We start from the raw sequence: 24,440 nt of genomic DNA, 5'->3' as shown, positions 1-24,440 counted from the left end.
CACTATATTTTGTTGTTGTTGAGACAGGTTCTTATTCACCCTAGGCTAGCCTCCAACTTCAAATGTAGCTGAAGATGACTTGAATTTCTGATTCACCACCTAGCCTGCTGTAAGTGATATGGAGGATCAACTCAGACCTTTGTACATGCTAGACACTTACCCCACCATTTGAGCTATGTTCTCAATCTGGACACATCTTTTGACTTGTCTTTGGACTGCTAAATCTTGCCTACGCATAGCATCTTTCCCAAATTACCTTCCTTGGAGAACTGATTTGAATATTACAGATCATAGCACTCAGAAACAGTTAAATTCCTTTTAAAATTCTGCCTTGCTGCCTGGGAAGTTCTGCATATTCTTTACTGATTGAACTGGCTGCATTTTAAAGGATCAGCATTGGAAAGGAAGCCACCAACCATTTCTTCTTAATCTTTAAATTGTAAGTGACTCTCCCTTAATCATGAAATGATGGAAAGTGATATATTTCAGATATGACCTATTGTGTTCTCATTGTCTACATAAGCTCTTCAGACATTCCTTGTGGGAGTCTGTGGGAGACCAGCTCTGACCTATTCCCACCTTTCGAAGGGTTCTTAGGTAGAGGAGAGAGGGATAAGAAAATATCAGATAGAAAGAAAGACCTAGACAACAAGAAGAAAGAAACACAGGATAGCTTCAGGAGGGACTGAGTCAATACCCAACAGCCTCTTCGTTTATTCAAAAGGGCTTTTTATAATATGCTAAAGGGAGAGGCAAAAGACCTCCTTCTTGCAAGATCAAAGCACAACATACAGCCAAGAAAGTGTAGACCCTTCCAAACACCTGGTAAACATGCCCATGACCAAATCATCTCCTTATGCAGCCCTGCTGGGTAACGCAAGCTCAGATTCTCTGACCCTTAGTAATTTGGGCCTCCACAATTGCTATCTTATTTTATATTTTGGAGCTTGAGAATATGTCATAGTATTTCTAAGTACAGTATTGCCCTCTCAGTGATTTCAGTGTAGAGAATTAAGTTTTGTCCTTAGGTTAAGGCTAGTTTATCATTCAACTACCAAAGTAGAATCAACAATTTCAATAAATTTCAATAAAGGAATTACAAGTATAATTACAGTAATCTGGACTTGGTATTTTATTTTATATAGGCAACTACAAGTTAAAGAGAAGAAATCAAAGTTCTTTCTCCACACTATTTTTGCTTGGATGATAATTTGTTTTAATTTCAGAGCAAAAACAGTAAAGCTGTCTCTAGTCTTTGGAGAACTAAAAAAAGTAATGCTCAGGGCCAGCTGAGCTCCGTGGGAGCTAATGAACTCTTACATTCACATGCTCTCTGTGTCATGCATGTGCATCTGTACCACTTCTCCACTTTTGTGCAGACCATGAGCTGAGCAATGGTGGCAGATGCTCTGAGACCCCATTGCCTTTCCAGCAGAGTGCTCTGTAGAACCTAGCAGGACTGTGTAGCATAGTAGCAAAGCAAGAGACCAAGGTGCAAAAGAGAGCAAGAGAAGGGACCCTCTTCAAGGTCATATAACCAGTGACTGAAAGAGACTAGGCTCCACTTCTCAAAGGTCCTACCACCAGCCACAGGGCCATTGCTGATGCAGACTACAACTCTTGAATTCATTTATTCCTCTCTTACTATCTTAGTCTAAGAGCTGCTTCTAAGGGTTTTATGTGGTTGATTTCCTTTTCTTTCCTAAACTAATTGATAGTAGCATGTGTTATCCAAAGCTCACAGAACACTTTAAACAGCAACCTTATGGTAGCTTTATTGTTAAATTTAGAAACATTTCTGTTCTCTACCAAAACCCACAGTGACTCGGCTATTTCTATGTCTAAATTGGTCTTTTCATTTTTCAGTGGCTAGTCCTTATGATGGTTATAAGGTTAATAATAGCCTTTTGGGAAGTGTACTATTTGGTATCAGTTGTTACATTCTCAAAGAATCAGTGCACTTAATTGAGTTAGGTCAACTAAGTTATTTAGTGTGTGTAAACATGGATTCCAGGGAGGAAAACAAACAAACAAACAAAAAACATTCAAGAAGGATACATTTCAAAATACTTTTAAGTTTTCTGTTTCTTTATATTGCTATGACTTTTTAACTCAGTTTCTTTATTTATGAAATTAAAATAAAGTAACTGCCTTGCCATAAGAACATTTAGTAATTGCAAAGGGCAGAAACTATAATTGAAGCATACTCACCATCTGCTACACAGAAATAACTCAATTCATTTCCAAGTAAACCCACAGTTTACAGTGTTATTTCCCTGTGGAGTGTCTGAGGGAGAGTAGAACAATAAATACTAAATTTATGAATGTCAAGGGATCATTTTAGTTGATTCTTTTGTGCTAAAAGAAAAAAGTTCAAAGACCATGTGAACTTATAATACTTTAAAAGTAAAAATAAGTCAATGACTAGAATCTGCTAAGGCAAGAATCTTAGTCATATATGTTCCTCTCTTCCATTATTGTGCCAGAAAGTGGTTTTTTGTTTGTTTTGTTTTTTTGGCTTTTCAAGACGGTTTCTCTGTATAACAACTTTGGCTGTACCAGAACTGGCTCTGTAGACCAGGCTGGCCTCAAACTCACAGAGATCTGCCTGCCTCTGTATCCTGAGTGCTGGAATTATAGGTGTGCACCATCAATGTCCCTTCTTTCTACTGGAACCTCACTGATAGCCCAGTATTCTATAGGCAGAGAGATAATATGTAAGAAAGAAGAGAAAGTCATGAGTAGTGATGAATGTCATGAACTAATACAAGAAAATTTACTGGGTTGCTATCCTCCAGTAGGTAAGAGAAGGCCTCTCTTAGCCAAGCAACATTGAAGCTGAATAGGACTCTAAAGCTAATTATATAAAGGCCAAGGCAATAATAAGTACCAAGCTCTGAGGTGGGAAAGGTTTTATATGTTTAAGAAGGCCAGTGTGGCTGGCATTTAGTGACCTAGTAAGAAGTAGGAGAGAAGAATTGTGGTCAGAAGCCAAGTCTTTAAGAATATATAAGCAAAGTATGGTGTGTATGTTTAGATTCAGCAGAAAACCATTATAAGTTTTAAGCAAGTACAAGTTTTACCTGAGTTTGGGGTTTAGGACATCATTTTGATTGAGCAGTGCTGGTGTATAGAATGTAGATTGAAAAGGATGACCATAGAAACATGGAATCTAGTCATCTTAGGTTTCTAGTGATACCATGACAACTTTTTGTTGTTGTTGTTGTTTTTGGTTTTGTTTTGTTTTGTTTTTGTTTTTTTGGTTTTTCGAGACAGAGTTTCTCTGTGTAGTTTTGGTGCCTGTCCTGGATCTCACTGTGTAGACCAGGGTGGCCTCGAACTCACAGAGATCCGCCACAGCAGTTCTTATAAAGGAAAACATTTAATTGGATTTGCTGCTTATAGTTCAGAGTTCTGTACATTATCATCATGGTAGGACATGGTGGCATGCAGGCAGATATGGTGCTGGAGAGGTAGCTGAGAGTCCTACATCTTGCAGGCAACAGGAAGTAGTCTGAGACACTGGGTGGTATCTTGAGCATTTATGAGACCTCAAAGCCCTCCTCCACAGTGACACACTTTGTCCAATAAGACCACACCTACTCCAACAAGGCCACATATCCTAATAGTATCACTCTTTTTGGGGGCAATTTTCTTTTAAACCACCACACTAGTTAAGATCTTATTTCAGCACACCAAACAGAAAATAATGCTCTCTTGGGCTAAGGTAATAACTATGAATATGGAAAAAGAGGGATGATTCAAGATACTTTTTGAAAATAGGAATGGCAAAACTTGTAGATGATTTAGAAGGCCAAGATAAAGTGAGGAATGAAAGGTATCCTAGTCCATCTGTGTCACAGTAACACAATATCTAAGACTGAATAATTTGAAAGTGGAGTGAATGATAATTATGGTAGCTGGAGGGTTCAAAGAGCATAGTGCAGTCATTCTGGCTGCCTTGGTGAGGTCACAACATAGCTGAAAAGTAGGAATTGGACAGGTGAGATAGAACACAGAAGAAAGTGAGCCAAGACAACTGAGTACACTTTATGACAGCCCATTGTAGCTGGAACCAATGCACTACTGCAGTCACAATTCATCCCCCAAAACCAGTTTCAATCCTCCTGAGACGAGGGACCCAGGACTCAGTTATGTCTCACCTCTTAAATGTTCTGTGGTTTTAGTGCAGACTAAGCTTTAGCACATGAATCTTCATGAGACAAGCCATGTGTGAACTCTAGCAAAGGATGCTGTGGAGATAACACTGATTGATTTTTGCAAGTGTAGGGAAATCCACTGAGTCTTTTGAAATAAATGGAAAATTGACATTAACAGGATAAAAACATGAATTTATTAATATTCTTGTGCCTATGAGAACCCTAAACTAAAAGGAATTTTAGATTGCTGAAGCTTAAATACTTTCTTAAAACAGATTTATTTTATTTGTTCATGTGTATATGTTTATGAAGCCCAGACTTCTGACATTAAATTCCTAATCCACCTATCTCCACCTCCCAAGTGCTGGGGTCACAGGCATGCATATGCCACCAGGCCTCACTTTGGTTCTGATATTCTATTCTCAACTCCTTTGAGAATAGTACTTTGGCTTCTATATATACATGAGGACATGTCGTATTTGTCAATCTGTGCTTGACTTACTTCATAGCCTCCAGTACTTCAATCACATTGCTGTAGATGATAGAATTCGTTTTTTAGGGCCAAATATTATATTGGAGGTGTGTGTATGTATGTGTGTGTGTGTGACATTTTCTTCAGATACTCATCATTTGATATACCCCTAGGTTGATGCCATCTCTTAACTACTGTGAACAGTTCTACAAAAAACATTGTAGTGCAGATGTCTCTTCAGCATGCAGATTTCTATTCTTTTGACTATATACCAATACTGGATCATATGGTAGTTCTATTTTTAGTTAAGTTTTTGTTTTTGAGACCCTGCATAGTGTTTCCCATAATGGACACACAGATTTACATTTCTGCCAACAGTTCCACTTTTTCCACAGCTGCACCATCATTTGTTACATTTTTAAATGATTTATTTTTAACTTTAAACTCAGTGTCTAGAAGTGTGTGTACATGAATACAGGGGCATTTGGAGGCTAGAAAAGGGCTTCAGATCACCTAGAACTGGTGTTACATGAAGCTGTGTGCTATCCAGCATGAGTGTTGCGATGGGAACTCCAGTCTTCTGAAAGAACAGCAAGCAATCTTAATTATTGTTTATTTTTGTCTGTTTCATACTTTCCATTTTAACTGGTAAGGTGACATCTTACTGTGGCCTGATTTTTATTTCCCCAGTGACTAGTGATGTCGAACTTTTCCATATATCTTTGGCTGTTTATATGTGTTCTTATGATAAATGTCTATTTATGCCATTTGCCCATCTTTAATTGAATTATTTGGTTTTATTGATGTTGAGTTGTATTTGTTCTTTATGTATCCTGGAGATTAATCCCTGTCAGATAGTTTCATAGTATTTGTTTTTCCCTTCTGTAGGCTCTCCTTTCTCTCTTGATTCTTTCTTTTGTTGTTCAGAAGCATTTTAACTTGATAGGATATCCTTTGTCAGTTTTTGGTCTGTTGCCTATATATGAGGCCATTAAAAAAAAAAAATCCTTGTCCAAACCAGTGTCCTAAAGATTATCCCTTTTGTTCCCTCAGGTGATTTCAGAGTTTCTGGTGTTATGTATAAGTTTTTGATATAGTTTGAGTTTATTTCTTTCATATGGTTAGACATAAGAAGTCCTGTTTCTTTCTTCTTTATCTAGATATTCAAGTTTTCACAGCACTGTGTGTGTGTGTATATGTGTATATGTGAGTGTATATACATATGTTTGGGCACATGTGGAGGTCAGAGGTTAACTTCAGGAGTCGTTCACCTTGCTTTATGAGACAGGGTCTGTCACTGATCTGGAGCTCACCAATCAGACTGTAAGACCCAAGGATCTGCCCATCTCCTCCCTGCACTGGGTTGGTTACATTCTCAGCTCTTGTATGTGTGCTCTAGGTGACTGAACTCATGTCCTCATGTTCACATGGCAAGCACTGTCTTAATCAGGGTTTTTATTGCTGTGAAGAGATGCCATGACCATGGCAACTCTTAGAAAGGAAAACATTTAATTAAGGCTGGCTTACAGTTCAGAGATTTAGTCCATTGTCATCATGTTGGGAAACATGGTGGCACAGAGGCAGACATGGTGCTGGAGAAATAGCTGAGAGTTCTATATCCTGATCTAGAGCCAACAGGAAGAGAGACATTGGGCTTGGCTAAGGCATTGAAACTCCAAGCCTACCTCCAGTGACACACCTCCTCCAACAAAGCCACATCTACTCCAACAAGGCCACACCTCCTATTGTCATTTCCGAAGCATTCAAATTCACGAGTCTATGGGGGCCATTCTTATTCAAACTACCCCTCTAACTGAGCTGTCTCTTTAGCACGACAGCACCATTTATTGAAGAGACTCTTCTCAAGTGTATGTTCTTTCTGTCTTTGTTAAAAATCACTTGGCCCAGATGTGAATTTATTTCTTGTTAGGTTCTTTTTTTTTTTTTTTTTTTGAGCTGAGGTCCGAACCCAGGGCCTTGTGCTTGCTAGGCAAGTGCTCTGCCACTGAGCTAAATCCCCAACCCTGTTGGGTTCTCTTTAGTGGTCTGTTTTTCTGCTTTTATTTCAGTACTCTATTGCTTTGGCTATTAGTGCTATGTAATGTATACTAAAGTTAGGTGTGATAAATGCTTCCAGCTTTGTTCTTGCTGAAGATGTTTTAGTTATTTCAGATCTTTTGTGCCCCCATATTAATTTTGTAATTTTTTTTCTGAATCTATGAAGAATGCCATTAGCATTTGATAGGAATTTCCTTAAATAGTATGGCCATTTTGACAGTATTATTCCAGTCTATGGACATCTTCTCATTTTTGCATATGTGTTTCTCCTTATTTTATTTCATCAGTGTTTTATAGCTTGCATTGTAGAGACCATCTAGATCCTGAATTAAATTTATGCCTAGGTTTATGGTTTTGTTAACTATTATAAATGAGATTGTTTTATTTCTCAATAGTTTTGTTACTGGTCTATAAAAATTACTGAGCTTTATATCGTAAATTTTAAACTCTGTGGTTTCCCAACTTGTTACATATTTTAATAGCTTTTTGGTAGAGTCCTTAGGGTTTTCTCTGTATAAAACCTTGTCATCTATAAGCAAGGACCATTTGAGTTGCCCCTCACCTGTTTGAATGCTCTGTTTCTTTCACTTGCTTTTTGCTATGACTAATGCTTTTAACATTTTATTTAATAAGAGTGGTAAAGTGGACATCTATGTCTTGTTCTTGATCTTAGTGGGTCAGTATCCTCTTCCAGTTCAAATGATGCAAGTTATAAGTTTATCACAGATGGCTCTTATTGTGTCAAGATACATTCCTTCTATACTGAATTTTTGGAGAGTTTTCATCATGAGTCATTATTAAATTTTATCAAATGTTTTCCTTGTGTTCTCTGAGATCATAATATGACTTCCATCCTTCATTCTATTGCTATAATGTATTACATTTCTCTATTTGTATATATTGAAACATATTTACATCCTTGGGATAAATCAACTTCACGATTATATATAATCTCATTTAGATGCTATTAAATTTACTGATTTTGCTAGGCGGTGGTGGCGCACACCTTTAATCCCAGCACTTGGGAGGCAGAGCCAGGCGGATCTTTGTGAGTTCGAGGCCAGCCTGGGCTACTAAATGAGTTCCAGGAAAGGCGCAAAGCTACACAGAGAAACCCTGTCTCGAAAAACAAAAACAAAAAAAGCAAACAAACAAAAAAAATTTACTGATTTTGATTTGATAATATTTTCTTGAGAATTTCTGCATGTGTATCCAACAATGATGATTGTCTATATTTTCTTTTTTATCATATTTTTATCTAGCTTGGATATGGTGTATGCTGACCTTGTAGAATGAATTAGGATTCTCTTCCTTTTTATTCTTTCTCTCACCTCAGAACCCTTTTATAGAAAATTTATATACTTATTTTACTATTTTCTTGACAAATTTAAATCAAATGACTAGAAAACTTGTGTGTGAATATTGTATGAGATTCTGTTATTAATCAGCTTAATAAATGTTTGCTGGATATAAAGAAACCCTACTGAAAGGTACTTGCGACTGGATTGACATTACTCTTGAATTGAGCCTGCTTATTTCTATTTCCATCATTTAATGTATGATGGGAAAGATGACATTAAGGCATGAAAAAATGAGTATTTAATGCTCTGTCAAGCACATCAGTGGTTCTATGTTACCTTACAGACCATTATGACATTTCTGTGTGAGGTTTTGGATGAGGCAGGATGTTCAAGAAGACACTAAAATGGATTACTGGGAAACAAAAACATTATTAGAAAAGTTATTGACACTGTGTACATATAGACAATGGATCAATAGCATGGTAAGTAGCTCAGAGGGTAGTTCAGGTCCAAGTACCAGACACAGCATGGTGGGGCTTCCAAAGAGAACCAGAGCCTACAAGGCAGTGGTGGTCTCCAGGACAGCTAATGCTGTTACACAGAGAAACCCTGTCCTGAAAAACTAAAAAAAAAAAAAAAAAAAAAAAAAAAAAACCCTCTGAGGGGAGTGTTAGCTTGCTCCAAGACATTGTGGTAAAACATCTTCCATATGTCTCATAACGCTTCAGTCTAAAATGTCATATTTTGGGGTAACATAACCTGAACCCCATCGCTACCTTCATGACCTCAGTCAAATCATTTAATGTTTCTAAGCTCAGATATCCCCTGAGTGGAATGGGTACAATTAATATTAAATGTATTAATACATATTGAGTCCTTAGCATAGTTCATGACCATTAATAATCCCCCCATAGGGAAAAGAAAAAAATTATTATTCATACTTTTAGCTACTTGATGCACAAGTTTCTACATTAAGCCCTCCTTGTGGTGGGGAGCCTGTCATAAGTAAAAGAGCCTATCAAGTAGGGAAGACCCACATGTCCTTTGTAGTCACGTATTACAATCCTCATGTGACACAGGATGTGTCAGTATTGAATGTGGGCAGCTGCTATACTCACAAGGGAGGGGAAAGGAATAATCACCATCATAAAAATAAAGGAAAATTCACCTCTACTCTTACCATATTTTTTTGTCTTTTTGCTAGCTCTGAATTCTAGTGACTCCATTGGAAACTGTGAGTGAATAAGTGTGTGTTGGTAGGGTGGAGTATAAAGAGGCTGTACACTCTATTACAACTTGGACTTGTCCACTTTAAAAAATGAAGGTCTCCATCTTGACATGTTCATTTTGCAGAAACAAATTCACTTGTAATACAGGAGTTGACCCATATAACTCCTTTACAGAAAATATTATTTTTCATTGTGACAGCTGTTAAACTAGCTCTAACATTCTATGAAGCATGAAAGATGTCAGAGATGGCCAGTTTAATGGATACTTGGATGAAGCAGAGAAGGGTGAGGCAATTAACAAATTACAAGATTACAATAGTCAATATTTTTCACAGTTACAAAACACATGCACAAAAATAAGAATGAAATGCTAGTCTAGGGCCTGGAGAGATGGCTCAGAGGTTAAGAGCACCGACTGCTCTTCCAGAGGTCCTGAGTTCAATTCCCAGCACCCACATGGTGGCTCACAACCATCTGTAATGAGATCTGGCACCCTCTTCTGTATACATAATAAATAAATAAATAAATAAATAAATAAATAAATAAATAAATAAATAAAAGAAATGCTAGTCTAACTTAGAAGGTCACAGATTAGCATAGATTAGCCTGTGTCATTCATTATTTTATTCTGATCAATTTTAATTTTAAAAACCTCTTATAACATATGTTTGTATCTTATACTCAAGCATGAAAATAAATATGAGCTTTATATACACTTCCCAGGTAAGATGATAAAAACCTGAGATAGTGTTCTATTTCAAAATTATGTCAGGAGCATAGCTTCAAGAAAGAAACACTTGTGTGAATGGACTTTGGCAGACCTTCCAAGACTATAGACTATGGAGACTGTCACTTAAAACTTAGATGTGCTGTATTATCAAAAGTATATATTTAAAAGTGACTATTCTGAGGCAGACAGTGGATCTCCTCCATCGAGGCTCCTCCTACCATCCAACCATTATGAATCTTAGATTCTTTTTGAGTAGATGGCAGGTACAAATCCTGGACCAATTCTATGCAGATACAAGGGTAAAGTATAATTGTAATAAAATAGTTTTTAAATAAGCTAATTGAAAGATAGCAAATGCAGGAAATGCTGAATTCCCTGCTGCATATATGTACTCTTGGATCTTGACTTCCTGCAGGTTTCATGGCTGTGACCTGCTGTGGGATGTTCTGTATGGCAAATGTGTTGCTGATTAGTCAATAAATAAATCACTGATTGGCCATTGGCTAGGCAGGAAGTGTAGGCGGGACAAGGAGGAGAATAAAGCTGGGAAGTGGAAGGCTGAGTCAGAGAGACACTGCCAGCCGCCACGATGACAAACAGCATGTGAAGATGCCGGTAAGCCACGAGCCACGTGGCAAGGTATAGATTAATGGAAATGGATTAATTTAAGCTGTAAGAACAGTTAGCAAGAAGCCTGCCACGGCCATACAGTTTGTAAGCAATATAAGTCTCTGTGTTTACTTGGTTGGGTCTGAGCGTCTGTGGGACTGGCAGGTGAGAGAGATTTGCCCTGACTGTGGGCCAGGCAGGAAAACTCTAGCTACAGTGACCAGTCACTTATCTGTTGTCTTGAATATTTCATCAATAGGACATACAAGTTATTAGGTCTTGATATCATCTAGAGCCTAAGACCTCATATTTTACAACTCTGTTGTAAGATATAATAATTTTTTTTCATTGTGGGCAGCCCTGTATTGAAAGACATTATTTAAACACCTACATACCTGAAACAGCAGGAAAGATGGTCACAATAATGGTCACAAAATCAGCCCACATGAGACCCAGTGAGAATTAGGGAAAATAAATTAGGTCTGTCTTCAAATAGTTTAATTAATGACACATGGTGTGTGGGGTAGACTTATCCTCTCTTACTATAGAATACTTTACCCCAATAGATCTCATATTAAAGGCTCTAACAAAAAGAAAAGTGGTACAAAAAGTAATTTTGAGAGATGGGTAAGTTTATAATGTTGACAGTGATAATTGTTTTATGGATATATAGTTATCCCTAGATGCATCATTATATTCCTTCATATTTCTTTTTCTTTTTTTTTCTTTTCTTTTGGTTTTTCGAGACAGGGTTTCTCTGTGTAGCTTTGCTTCTTTCCTGGATCTCACTCTGTAGCCCAGGCTGGCCTCGAACTCACAGAGATCTGCCTGCCTCTGCCTCCCGAGTGCTGGGATTAAAGGCGTGCACCACCACTGCCTGGCTTCCTTCAGATTTCTAATACTGTGGTAAAACATCATGACCAAAAGCATAGGGAGGAAAGGATTTATTTCTTTTATACTTGCACTTCACAGTCCATTATTTAAGAAAGTCAGGGCAGGAACTCAAACAGGGCAAAACCCTGAAGACAGGAGCTGATGCAGAGGCTGTGGAAGAATGCTGCTTACTGGCTTGCTTCCTTTGGCTTGCTCAGGCTGCTTTCTTGTAGCACCCATGGCCACTTGCATCACGGTGGCACCATCGGCTGAACCCTTTGCACAGCAGTTGTCAATCAAGAAAATGCACCACAATCTTATCCATAAACCAATCTTGTGTAGACATTTTTTTAGTTGAGATTCTCTATTCCAAAATGACTCTAGCTTGTGTCAAGTTGACATAAAACTATCACGCACATCAAGTTGTATACATTACCTATCTATAGTTTTGTGTATGCCATTCATATCTTAAAATATATATATATTTTTATGTATATATAAAATATATCTAGGACTACTGACTACAAGTTTCAGATTTCTGACTGGACAGTGCTCTTCTAACAAATGAAATGTACAGCAATAAAATGGCTGCCTCCTGAGCTACCGGTCAGTGCAGATTTTGGAAGCAGAGACTAAGTATCTTACAAAAAAAAAAAAAGCTGTAAGGCATTTCTTCCATTAATCAAGTCATCACACTGAAGATGGATGTGCCAAGTCCATCCAGAGTATTCTCAAGTTGCTTTGGGGAGGGGACCATTTTTTTCTGCTTAAAACAAGCAAAAACAATAACAATATAATTGCATCCTTTTTCAGTTTTTCCCTGTCTCGCAAGACGTCAGAGATTCCTGAAAAATAAAACAAAACAAACACACATACACAAGCATGTGCACTCGAACACACACAGAACCACATAGACAAGTCTACAAAATTTCTCAGGGATCTTTTTTCTTTTTTTCCTTTAAATCCCTGTGGATTTGTAACTTGAATCACCTACCACAGTGCCAGTTAATTATGTTGTATCATTTATTTTATACTCTATTTCTTTGATATATGAGTTACAAGTGTAAAATAATGAGACTCATTTCCCTGTGAGATGACTTGTAATCTCAGTCTCATTACATTTCATTTTCACCTTTTTGTCAAGTACTTGAATAATCCATACCATTCGAAGCAGCATATGATCTGCCTTCTTAGATCAGAAGCATATAGCACAGTGTTGGGTGGAATTAAGACTTGAATGGAAGAACAGTGTTGATTGTGTGGGCTTTTACAGGGTTGAGAGACCGGGACTACTCAGGGTGTTGTCTTTGAACTTTGACCCACTTTTTGAATCGTAGAAAATTGTCAAATTTTAAAGAATTCATCTTTTCAAAAGCAGTCAGACAAAAGAGAACTAGTGGAGGTGCTATGGCACCTCTACTTCCTCTAGTGTAGAAAAGCATGGATGTCAGTCTGTGTCTTAAGAGTGAGCCAAAGGCACTGGTAGCCTGGCAAAATTTTATCAGTCTTCTGCTGGCTGTTTTTCTACTGTTAATATGCCCAGAGTTCTCTTTACCTTTCCTAATCCTAATCCAGATAAACACAACACTTGAAACATTTTCTCTTCTTTTACATGACTCCCAGGTAAGAATGAAGAAAACTACTAGCTATTGAATATTCCCCATGTACTAGGCTCTATAAAAGATTCTTTTATATATACAACTTAATAAATTTTCATAGCATTTTGGTGGGTAGGTGGTATTGCCATTTTATTGAGACTAAGAGAATGTTAAATAACACACACACACATATACATATACATATACATATACATATACATATACATATATAATATACATAGTAAATATAACTAAGGGTTGGAGAAATGGCTGTGTTGATAGAGACTTGACTAGCTCTGGGTTTCATGCCCTGTACTGCACTAAAATGGTGGTGGTGCTGATGGTGGTGGCAGCGATATAAATGTAAGTTAAAGATGGTTTAATAATCAGTACCTTATTGTGTTCTTAGAGATGTATTTAATTCTCAATACTCACATCTGAAGGATTAGGCCAGTCCCACTAGCCTACTTCTTTCTCCATCTGTTGTAGAAAACAAAGGCATGCCTACATGATAGCATACAGTGTTTTTTTTAAATTGATATTTGAGAAACTCTATCTTCCTCTTTGGATACCTGAAAGTTGGAGAGTATTTGTTTTTTCATTTTTGTAATTAACAAAGTAACAACCTAACATTTTTCTCTTTGTACAACCTAACATTTTTTAAAATTTCTTGTTCACAATTGTAGACCTGTGAATTCAGTCAAATATGTTTTTTATTTTATAAAGTAAATCTTTTTATATCCTGAGCATGTCTGGCAGTCATGGCATAGCAGAATGGTTCATACAGAGCACTCTCAAGTACAAGACTCCAGTTAAGACTTTACTACTTATCTCAGGGTTTTATTGCTGTGAAGAGACACCATGACTCTTACAAAGGAAAACATTTAATCAGGGCTGGCTTGCAGTTCAGAGATTTAGTCCATTATCATCATGCCAGGAAGCATGGTGGCATGCAGGCAGGCATGGTATTGGAGAAGTAGCTGAGAGTTCTACATCTGGATCGGTAGGCAGCAGAAGGAGAGAGTGGGCTACAGGGCCTGGCTTGAGCTTCTGAAACCTCAAAGCCCACCCCCAGTGATATACTTCCTCCAACAAGCCACACCTACTCCAACAAGGCCACACCTCCAATAATGCCACTCCCTATGAGCCTATGGGGGCCATTTTCATTCAAAACACCATACCACTGATCACTTGCTTTCCAGCAGACCAGAAAATAACACTTCTAGTTACTGCACTATGGCTTTGGGACCATTGCTGGCCCTTTCCCTTATTCCATGCTCAATGCAAATGAGTTAGAGAGTACCATACTCAAACATAAGATTCTGACATAAGGATTCTTTTGAGCTAGTTGTGAAAGGCAGACATGAGACAAACTCCTTACCTAAAAGTAGAGCATAAATGCCCCTTGTGAAGCTGTTCCTTCCATTCCCCATACCAGGAAGGAGCTAGCAGCCTTAGGGACGGAGATGAGAATGACATGGACCGTCTACAATATGGAGTGTATTCAAAGGCCTTTTAAGTAATACTTATCCATGTTAGTTTCTCCATTTATTTGTCATCCTGCAATTTGTCACCCTAGAAGCTCAATGTGCTTTTTCTTTGCCGTGTTATTTCTCTGAACAAATATTGCTCTTTATTAAAGTGCTATGCAAGTGAGGATCTGCCACTTCTCCAAATGCCTTATTCCTCAGTGCCTCCATGTGTGGGCACTCTGCAGGTGTTGAACTTGGATTATTGCCCTGCCTATGGTCAGATTTATTTGCAGAACTCCAGCAGAGAAGCTAGGTGGATAAAGAAAGATTGTCCTCTTTTGTGGATGATTTATCCAAACTCCCTTGTTATCATGAAGATATTTCTTAGAATTAAAAAAAAGAAGAAAAACCCCTCTATTATGGTAATGTAAGAAAATTTGAGAAATCATGTATTATGAACTAGTTAACACAGAAGTTGCTATTCCAATTTTTTGAACATCTATATAAGTCAAATCTTTTTCTTAAGAAAATGTTCTGTGTTTTGTTACTGGCTTACTTGAGCAGTAAGTAAGGTATTGTGAGCTTGGAAGACAGAAGAAGAAATTCTGAGGTGACTGTAGCTCTTCTATTGCTTTAAAAATTCCCAGAATCCATGCTTCCACTTCCCCGAATGACATCCTAGAATAGTTATTTTTCTTAATATGGACAAAGATTCTGTCTGAAAGGACAACTGAAAATGGGAATGAGACAAAATATAAGCTGAAGGCATGCACAGTGGGCTTCTGAGGAGCAGCATGGTAGGGAAATTGGGGAAACTGAGATCTATGACCATCTGTTAGAATGACTCTTACGTAGTTGTTATCAAATGTACCAAAATATTTTAACTACTTTTTCTTGCTGATACTAAATTTTAATTATTGAATTTACTACTTAAAATTTACTTTGTAAGCATCAGAGCCAAACCATTGAGTTCTGCAATGATTTAATTCATTTTTACTTTTTTTTTTTTTTTTTACTAGAATCCTTTTGGGAAAGAAGTTTATCATTTCTAGTTTATATGGGAAAAACTTAAATGTCTGAAGTGTTCTTTGATACCAAGTCATTTGAGTTGAAATATCTCCGTACTCTTTATAAAAAAGATTAGATGAATTATTATAAACTGGCATGGTGGCATACATCTATTATTCTAGAACATGAAGGCAGAGGCAAGAGGACCAGAAGGTCAAGGCCAGCATACACACAGAGAGCGTTCAAGGCTAATCTGGGATATGTAAGACCCTCTTTGCACTGGGCGGTGGTGGCACACGCCTTTAATCCCAGCACTCAGGAGGCAGAGCCAGGTGGATCTCTGTGAGTTCGAGGCCAGCCTGGTCTACAGAGTGAGATCCAGTACAGGCACCAAAACTACACAGAGAAAACCTGTCTCAAAAAACCAAAAGAAAAGAACCTCTTTGCAAGAAAATTCCTGTAAGCTAAGAAGTTACTAAATTCTTCTTTCCTCTGCAAGCCTGAGTGTTCTGGGTTCTGAATTGTTTATGACAATGTTTTTCACAGTCACGTTCAGTAGCACTGTCTTACTTTTTTTCAGGCACATAGGTGTAGATATGGTAAAAATAAGACACCCGTGTGTGTGTGTGTGTGTGTGTGTGTGTGTGTGTGTGTGTGTGTGTAGAATGAAAGACTGAGAACTTCTTCCTTAGTCTGCCCCATTCTAAGGCAACCTAGTAAAGGTTTCCTCTAAACCTTAGGAACTAAAATACACACACACAGCACACAAGCACGCACACACCACACACACACACACACACACACACACACACACACACACACACACACACCACATACACTAGATCCAATAATTTTCATGGTAAAAATTGTACTTTATAAAAGTTTTTCTGTTTTTTAATCTGTATTTTTATTATTTAATTTTTGAGATTATAGCTCAATTATACCATTTCCCATTTCCTTTTCCTTCCCACATACCTCTCCTTCCTCTCTTTCAAATTCATGGTATCTTTTTTTCATTAATTGTTACATACATATATGATTATGTTAAAAAAAAAAAAAAGAAGAACCTTGTAAATGTCAGGCAAGTGTTCTACCACAGAATTATATCCTCAGCCCTTGGTTTTTGAGTCAGAGTTTTGCTATGTAGCTCAGGCTGGCCTTGAATTTGTGATCCTCCTGCTTCTCAAGTGCTAGAATTATAGGTGTGTATCACCATTCCAGATGGAATCTTAAGGTTTGTTTTGTTTTTTGTTTTTAGTTTTTTTTTGCTTGAGATTCTGGGAATAAATGAAACAACATTCTGTTGAAGGAGGCAATAGATCCCTTCTTATTTCCCTGTAATCCCATTACTATATTTATTCTCCCTCTTTTATTTGGATTACAAGTACATGTCAGTAAGTAAGTTTGTATTTGATTGCTTCCATATTTGCAGCTCTTGTGTGATAGGCTGGCCTCAAACTCAGAGATCTGCCTGTCTCTGCTTCCTGAGTGCTAGGATTACAGGCCTGGCTTGGAGATTTACAAATTTTAAACCATGGTTAAACCTAATGTTAGCAGCCTCTTTAGGGGAGAATTTATTTGATCAGAGATGGTCAAAGCTATATTTTGTTTTGTCTAATAAAACATCAGAATTAAATTACTGTTTTAAACTTCTGTTTATCAAGGTCTGTGGCATATGAAAGCTATTTTAAGAATTTCAACTTTAATAGTTTCTAAATAGTACTCTTAGTATTTACTTACACTGTAGGTTTTTGTGTTTTAGCATATTACATGTATGTAAATGTGACCAGCCTTCCCAGTGTGTTGTATTGTAACACTGCAATTACAAAAAGTCACAGCGTTTTCCTAAACTCTTCAGCTTGAGGGTGTGTCACTAACTGAATGCTGGTGCATGCTCCTCTGTTCATAGTCTGTCATTTTACCCCAACACTGATCTTGTCTGGAGATTTGGGTAACGTGACAGGACTGGAGCTTCCCACTTTAAACGCACAGAATAAGATCAGATTTCTATCTGTTCTTGTTAGAAAGCAAAAGTGAATAGGGAGGGTCAGCCTTTTGGCTGTCTGTCTGTCTGTGAGCACCACATGTAAGGAGAAGCCAGTTCATCTGTGTGTTTGGGATTCAACAGCATAAACTGTCAGACTAACACTGATTGAAGGTAGACTGGGAAGGGGAAGCCTATCTGTCCAATGGCTCGCCATTGGCTTCTTATTACAGCATTCTCCCCTGAGACTCACTCTGCATGCTCATTCACCTACCTCCCCCTTCTGCTCGCTCCCCTTCCTTTCTTACCCCTTCATTACTGATTCACAGCTAGAGGCAGCACGGTGGCAGCAGCAGCAGTAACCGGGCAGCAGCAGCAGCAGCAGCGACAGCCACAGCAGCAGGGCTGCTTGTCAGGAATCACGGATTGCAATGAGCTCATCCTTTTCTCCTTGCAGCTTCACAACTGCCCTGGCTTCCTGGCTACTGCTACTGCCGCCTGCTCATACACAGATCTCTCTCTCTCTCTCTCTCTCTCTCTCTCTCTCTCTCTCTCTCTCTCTCTCTCTCACACACACACACACACACACACACACACACACACACACACACCCCGAGTCACACAGTCACACATGCTAGAGCCCTCTGAGCAGCTTGTCCATCTTTACACATGCATCTGAACTCTTCCTGCTCCGCTCCTGGCCATTTTTCCAGGATTCAGTTGCTTTTACCATTTTTTATTTACATCAGCCTTTGATTTCATTCGCCAGTCTACTCCAGGGCTTATGCATAGTTGATAATTTAGCCAAAATGTTTTTCTTGTGGCGACATTAGCTGACAGTTCCCATCGTAGACCATCTTGTGCATCCTCCTGGGGAGACGTAGCCTGGCTCCCCTCTCTCTGCAGTTGTTAGGATTGTGGATGAGAGATCCAGCTTCCTCATTCTGGATACCTATTTATTGCTCATGGAAGAAGGGGTACCCTGCCCAGCCCCAGCTGCTAAGCTTACACCTCCTGTCAGAAAGTCCCAGGACATGCACGACGAGAGGAGCAAGCTGGTGAATGAGTATGCATGCCGAGTGCTGGAACTTCTGGGGATGGGGCATCGGCTGTTTGTGCCCAGGCTTCTGGCGGTGAGACTGTTTTTTCATTGAACTTAATTTGTAGAGAATTTATGTAGTCCTCTGTGAGAATGTCACTCTGGAGGCTTGTGGGTTCCTGTTTTCTTCCCTTTCAACCTTTTCTACTGAGAAGGAAGGGCTGAGTGGCCACTGCTGTGTAGCTTCCTTGAAGCCTGGACCATGCCACTCCTTAATTGGCTATAGGAAATTATGGCTATTTTCTCAGAGTCCGGGGTCATATCAGTGACATTATCTCTGTGGCAAGGGGAACAAACAGATTTTCAGGCTGCTAGGCTTAGCAATGAAGCAGAAATTTCCAAAACTTGATGTGGGTATTCTGTTATCTATGTCCCCAAAGGGTTAAATTTTACAACAGAAATAGCCATCTATCCAGACGATGTGTGGCTGGCTTCTCCCCTCCTCGCCCCCCCCCCCCCGCCCCCCCAACATGATTGCCAATTAGATTTGGGCAATGGGGATTTATTACCTAAAAATCCTTGAGTAGGAAATTGCAGGTTTCTCTCCTGGGGTGATTGAACTGTGTGTCTTTAAAACAGCATACAGCTACTGGATCTGTTCTGTGAGTCTTAGAAGTCGGGCTTGTTTGTTATTTGATTTCCTGAACAAGAGAAAAAAAATCATCCTTCCTTATTTCCTACCAAGGGTTAAAGTTAAATACCCACAATCGCTGTGGCAGGGTTTCTCTTCAGTGGTTCCAGAGCTGTGCCTAGCAACTGTTGGGTGATATAATTGGTCCACAATAGTCCTATACCATCATTTGATAATTGAAAAAAATAACCCAGCTTTGTCTGTTTTATAGGATGGAGTTTTAATGCTATTCCAGATTTATAAGATTCTCTTAGATGCATATCTTTTTGGTACAGTGTTTATTAGACTGTATTTAATTCTCACTTCTCTTCCTCCATTTCTTCTGTCTGATCATAACAGACATTCTGTAGCCATGTGTATAAGAAATTTCCTACTATGAAAAAAGTCTGTTCATTGCAAGATGAAGTTAGGTATGATGAGCAGTATACAATTATAGGGAGGTTATTTGAAAAAATTAACAATTCCTTTTCCATATAGGGCAGAATTTTTACAAAGCTGATTACATATGTTTTAATGCCTAGGTGAAACCATTGCTTTCCTAATTCACAGTTTAATTTACAAGAGAGAAAACTGAAAGATCATAATTCTGTTAGAAATGAGTTTTGTTTTATTTTTAAGTTCAGAAATTTTGACACTAGGAATTGCTAATATACATTTAAACAAATTCCTCTTTTCTCTGAATGTAACAAATTCCCATATCTTAAAGACTACTTAACCACCACTTGAGGGCTTCTATTGGTAACTTCACAGTCATCTGGTGTAGCCTGTTTGACATTTACGTTTTCCATGTTTTGAAGTAAAACAAGAATTGGTAGCTACGAAGATGTCTCACATTCATATCTGTACTAGAGATATATTTAAAGTTCTAGTTAAAAACATTTAATTAACAATAAAATCCACAGGGAGTTGGGCTCCCAAACTTGAGATCTTAGTGAGGTTACATATGTCACAACTGGACAAATCTGGTTGCCAAATGAGGTATCTCAAGTAAGTGCTTCCCTCAGGATTTTTTGGACTGTACATTTTAGAGCCTAGACAATAATGCTAACTGTATGGCATGTGACCAGCATATGCTGAGCTGTGTCTGTAGCCATTTGGAAATCTCTGGCCTTATTGTACACTGTTATCCTTGAAAGATTGTTGATAGAATCTTGGTTATATGTGGTTTATATTTGGGAAGTCCTTTAATTAACGTAACATGGTGGCTGTGAATTGGGATCTGCTATCCAAGGAGTTACCACTAGCTTATATACTGGGGAATGGGTAAGTGGGTTCAGGTCTTCAACATATGTTATTGGACTGACTGATGGTTCAGGATTAATGGCTGGTCAGCATAGGGTTGTCCTAAGAGGTATTCTGCCACATGCAGTATCTTTATCTTTCCATTTCCAGTCAAGAGGACAAGACTGAAGTTTAAAACATGACTGCCTTTTTAGTCATGTTTTAAACATGAATACATATAAACATTACAGATCCCCTTTTTTACTTTAAAGTTTCACTGAATTTCTTTATTATAAATAATTTTTTTTTAAAAGTCAACGCCAGACATAGCTATGCTTGCCTGTGATCCAGGCACTCAAGAGACTGAGGCCAAAGGTCAGCTTGTGCTATATAGTGAGCTCCAGGCCAACCTATGCTGCAAAGTGTTTTATTTAAAAACAGAAACAAAACCAAGCAAGTATGATGATTCATCCAATCAGAGTTGCTGATTTGAGCACTGAGCTTTATTTATTGTTCCTAATTCACAGAGAGACCATCAGAGAACTAGAACATGAAGCTTGTGTGACTCTAAGAGACCATTGATTGAACTGGGGATACACATTTAGAATCTGTTTCTTGCCCTCAAAGGTACAGACTGTAAAGAACAATTCCCCTTGATAGATCAGATATAAGTACTTTGTTTTAGATATTAACACAATGCATCAGCTCCATGTGATGACTTAGCAAACATGTTTCTTTATTGGAATTAAAATACCCAAACAGCTGTAAACACCTTATACATAGCTAAACATTTTCCTCTTCTAAAGACTCTTAGAAGGGGGAGGGTAAATAGAAATGCTAGTGGACATCATAACTGAAAGAAAAAAAGACTATTTAGAGTAAAAATAGTGCAGATGAGAAGAGAATCATGCAAGTTTTCCCCCTAAATACTTACCTAGAACTTGTGACTAACTAGAGACCCTGAGTAAAATTTACTCATCCAAGAGTACTTAGAAGTTTAGAATAGAAACATCTGGAACTAAAACTCGGATGTTCAAACTATTTCCACCCAATTTGTTTCTTTAAAAAAAAAAAAAGAAGCCGGGCGGTGGTGGCGCACGCATTTAATCCCAGCACTCGGGAGGCAGAGCCAGGCGGATCTCTGTGAGTTCGAGGCCAGCCTAGGCTACCAAGTGAGTTCCAGGAAAAGGCACAAAGCTACACAGAGAAACCCTGTCTCGAAAAACCAAAAAAAAAAAAAAAAAAAAAGAAAGGAAAGAAAGAAAAGTCACTTGAAAATGTGTTATTCTAACACTGAATTTTTCAGTGGGAAAACACATTCAAAGTGGTGTCAGCATTGGCTCATGGCCAGAGGTTGTGTGCTGCAAGTGAACTTTGGCAGGGAGAAGAAACGCTTTTACTCTCTTCACAGTCAGAATTCTTTTCCCTCTAGGGTTTGTCTTTTTGCAATCATGTGACATGAGAAGTTATAATCATGTCATTATATATTAAAATTACTGTCAACTGTAGTTTCAATACTGATCTCATGCATATTTCCACAGTGAGTTCAAAGGACTACGAGTAAGATTGAGAGGGGTATGCGTGTGTGCGCTTGCACACGCCTTAAAGAAAATATTCTAGGTGCCCATTTAGTTACCATTGCTATATTTCATTTTGATGAAATTTCTTATGGTCTCAAAATATGCCTTAGTATGTTCTTAGTTTGTGGGCTTTTCTGAAATATTTGTGTTAAGCAAAAGTAAAAGACTACTGGAGACAGGATGTCTCCTCTTTTTACCCCTATCTCTAACATCCATAAAGATTGCTCACTGAAGAGAGATTATAACTTTTTTAAAAGTTAAAGAACCAAATATAGAAGGTGGCATATGTATGCCCTTCAAATATCCCAAATCATTTTTATATCAAAATAAGTCAAAAATCAGTTCCCTAGTTGGTGCTGTGTAAATTTTGGTTCTTACCCCTGAGTCTGTTAGACCTAGAGCCTTTATGAATCTATAGACAACATTTATGTTGATGTCTGTTGTGTGCCAGGCAATTTCATTTCTATCTCTGAGACAACTGCAAAGAATATTATAGTAAAATCACCTCTTTCTTCTGGATATTTCTTTCTACCTACTTTAAAAGAAACCAAAGTAGAACTTGTATAAATGTCTTAATTATGCCAGCAGTCTTTGTATATAATTCTGTTCAAGTGAAGGAATGAGTGATGTTTCCTCTGCAGATATAATTGATAAACATGGTTCACCTTATTTGAAAAGATTTTTCAGAAAGCTTGGTAAGCGGAAGAGACATGTATTGGTAAAGCACTGATTTTTAGATGTTATACTTAAGTAGTTCTGGTTTTAAAAGTGGTTGAGTTTTCAATTTAAAAGTGAAGAAAATACATTTGCTTAAAAATCTCTAGTTCTTATCTGTCACTTAACAATGTTGGAGAAGTACTTGCCTTTTGAGAGTTTATTTTTTCCCTTGCAATTATTCAAAGGCATTATAGAAAAACTCTTAAGAAAGATAAAAAGTTTTCCAGTTGAAGAATAATAGCCTTTCCAGTTTAAGTCAAGTCTAGCTTGGTGGAATTCTGTGGTCAGAAGCCAGGATATCTTTTGGGGGGTACTTGGTTTGATTACAGAAGTGTCAGTCTTCCTATTAGGGGTACATTTTTTTAAATTATTTGTTTATTTTTAATGTGCATTAGTGTTTTGTTTTGCCTGTGGAAAGGTATTGGGTCTCCTGGAATTGTAGTTATGGATGATTGTGAGCTGACATGTGAATGCTGGGAATTGAACCCAGGTCCTCTGCAAGACCAGCCAGTGCTGTTAACTGCTGAGTCATCTCCCCAGTCCTTAGGGGAACATTTTTAAAGCTTAAAACTTAATCATCATGAAATCCTAAGCCTCTCTTCGCTGTCAGGGATTAATATTCATACAACTATAAGCCTAATTATACCCATCATTATCATCATCATAGCCAGGTAATTATTAATTCGTGAGTATTAGAACTAGTAATCCTGGCTGAGACATGTTTTATTTTCATAGAAAGCACTTCTCCTTGTGTTTTAGATTAGCAATAATATTAGTGTTTGACATCTGTGAAACATATGCATTTAATAAAACAAGTTCAGTGCTACTCAGAATCTGAGTATATAAAAATTTCCATATATGTAGTATATATTTAAGGGATGTGGGGAGGATGGAGAAGGAGAACAAGTGAAGTAACAAAATGCTAGGAAGTTTGTCTCTGAGTTGTGAGGCTTTGTGTTAAACTTTCAAAACTTGTCTTCCTTGGACTGAGGAGTTGTATCAGTGGGTCAAGAGCTTGGGAGAAGGAAAATGTGAGTTCTAATCTCCAGCACCCATGTGAAAGCCAGATGTGTGATGGTGTGTGCCTGTAACCTCAGCACCATGGAAGAGAGTTGGGATCCATGAGTTCATGGGCCACAGCCTCGCTGAAGTGACAAACTTCAGGTTCAAGGAGAGACCTTGTCTGAAAACATCAGGTGGAGAGGCAATTGAGGAAGCATCTTGTTGTCAGCCTTGGGCTCTATAAGCATGCATACATGGGCAAATTTACCCCCCCTCCATTTTGCTTTTACATGAGGAGCCATGACTATGTAATCCAAAACCAAAAACAAACATAGAGTGAACCTTCTAGGTACACATATACACACATAGATAAATTACTATTTTTTTAAATTATTTTATAAAGCAAACTAAAGATATATAGTTTGAGGGTAGAGCATATGGTTACTATGTGTGAGGTCCCAGCTCTGTTCCCAGTACCAAAAACAATAACAAAACATATTTTCTGTTAAATTCTTAGTGAAACATCCAAATCTTTGCAAAGTATGAAGTGTCTATACCTCATTCGTAGAGGGAAAACCTCTTAGATACAGTCGTCAGAAAAGGGAGAGTTATCCTATAAGCTTATAATCTGCTTATGGCATTACAAAGGCATTTAAGGTGACACTTAATGGATATAGAGGTCTCTTTAAAGATAGA

General features: G+C 38.0%; 1 protein-coding gene and 1 long non-coding RNA gene across 7 annotated transcripts in view; one reads left to right on the top strand and one right to left on the bottom strand.

Annotated features, from left to right (window-relative positions):
• The window catches only part of LOC128109861 (uncharacterized), a 62,662-nt gene extending 44,751 nt beyond the window's left edge, over positions 1–17,911 (bottom strand). Inside the window, exon 1 of the long non-coding RNA XR_008217939.1 lies at positions 17,803–17,911. This is a non-coding gene — a long non-coding RNA (uncharacterized LOC128109861). The remainder of the gene's footprint in view (positions 1–17,802) is intronic.
• The window catches only part of Rabgap1l (RAB GTPase activating protein 1 like), a 589,856-nt gene that overhangs the window by 431,510 nt on the left and 133,906 nt on the right, over positions 1–24,440 (top strand). Inside the window, exon 1 of one of the 6 annotated variants that reach the window (XM_052737349.1) lies at positions 18,075–18,627. The exons of the other annotated variants lie outside the window; for them this stretch is intronic. Coding sequence (XP_052593309.1) covers positions 18,460–18,627 — 168 coding nt within the window. The 5' untranslated portion in view covers positions 18,075–18,459. Of the gene's footprint in view, positions 1–18,074; positions 18,628–24,440 lie in introns of those variants that run through there. 6 annotated transcript variants of the gene reach the window in all.

The sequence above is a fragment of the Peromyscus californicus genome, unplaced genomic scaffold, assembly GCF_007827085.1.
Source record: "Peromyscus californicus insignis strain IS unplaced genomic scaffold, ASM782708v3 Scaffold_14__1_contigs__length_90479793_seg_2, whole genome shotgun sequence".
NCBI classification, from domain to species: domain Eukaryota; kingdom Metazoa; phylum Chordata; class Mammalia; order Rodentia; family Cricetidae; genus Peromyscus; species Peromyscus californicus.
This window is presented reverse-complemented; position numbering and strand designations above follow the sequence as displayed.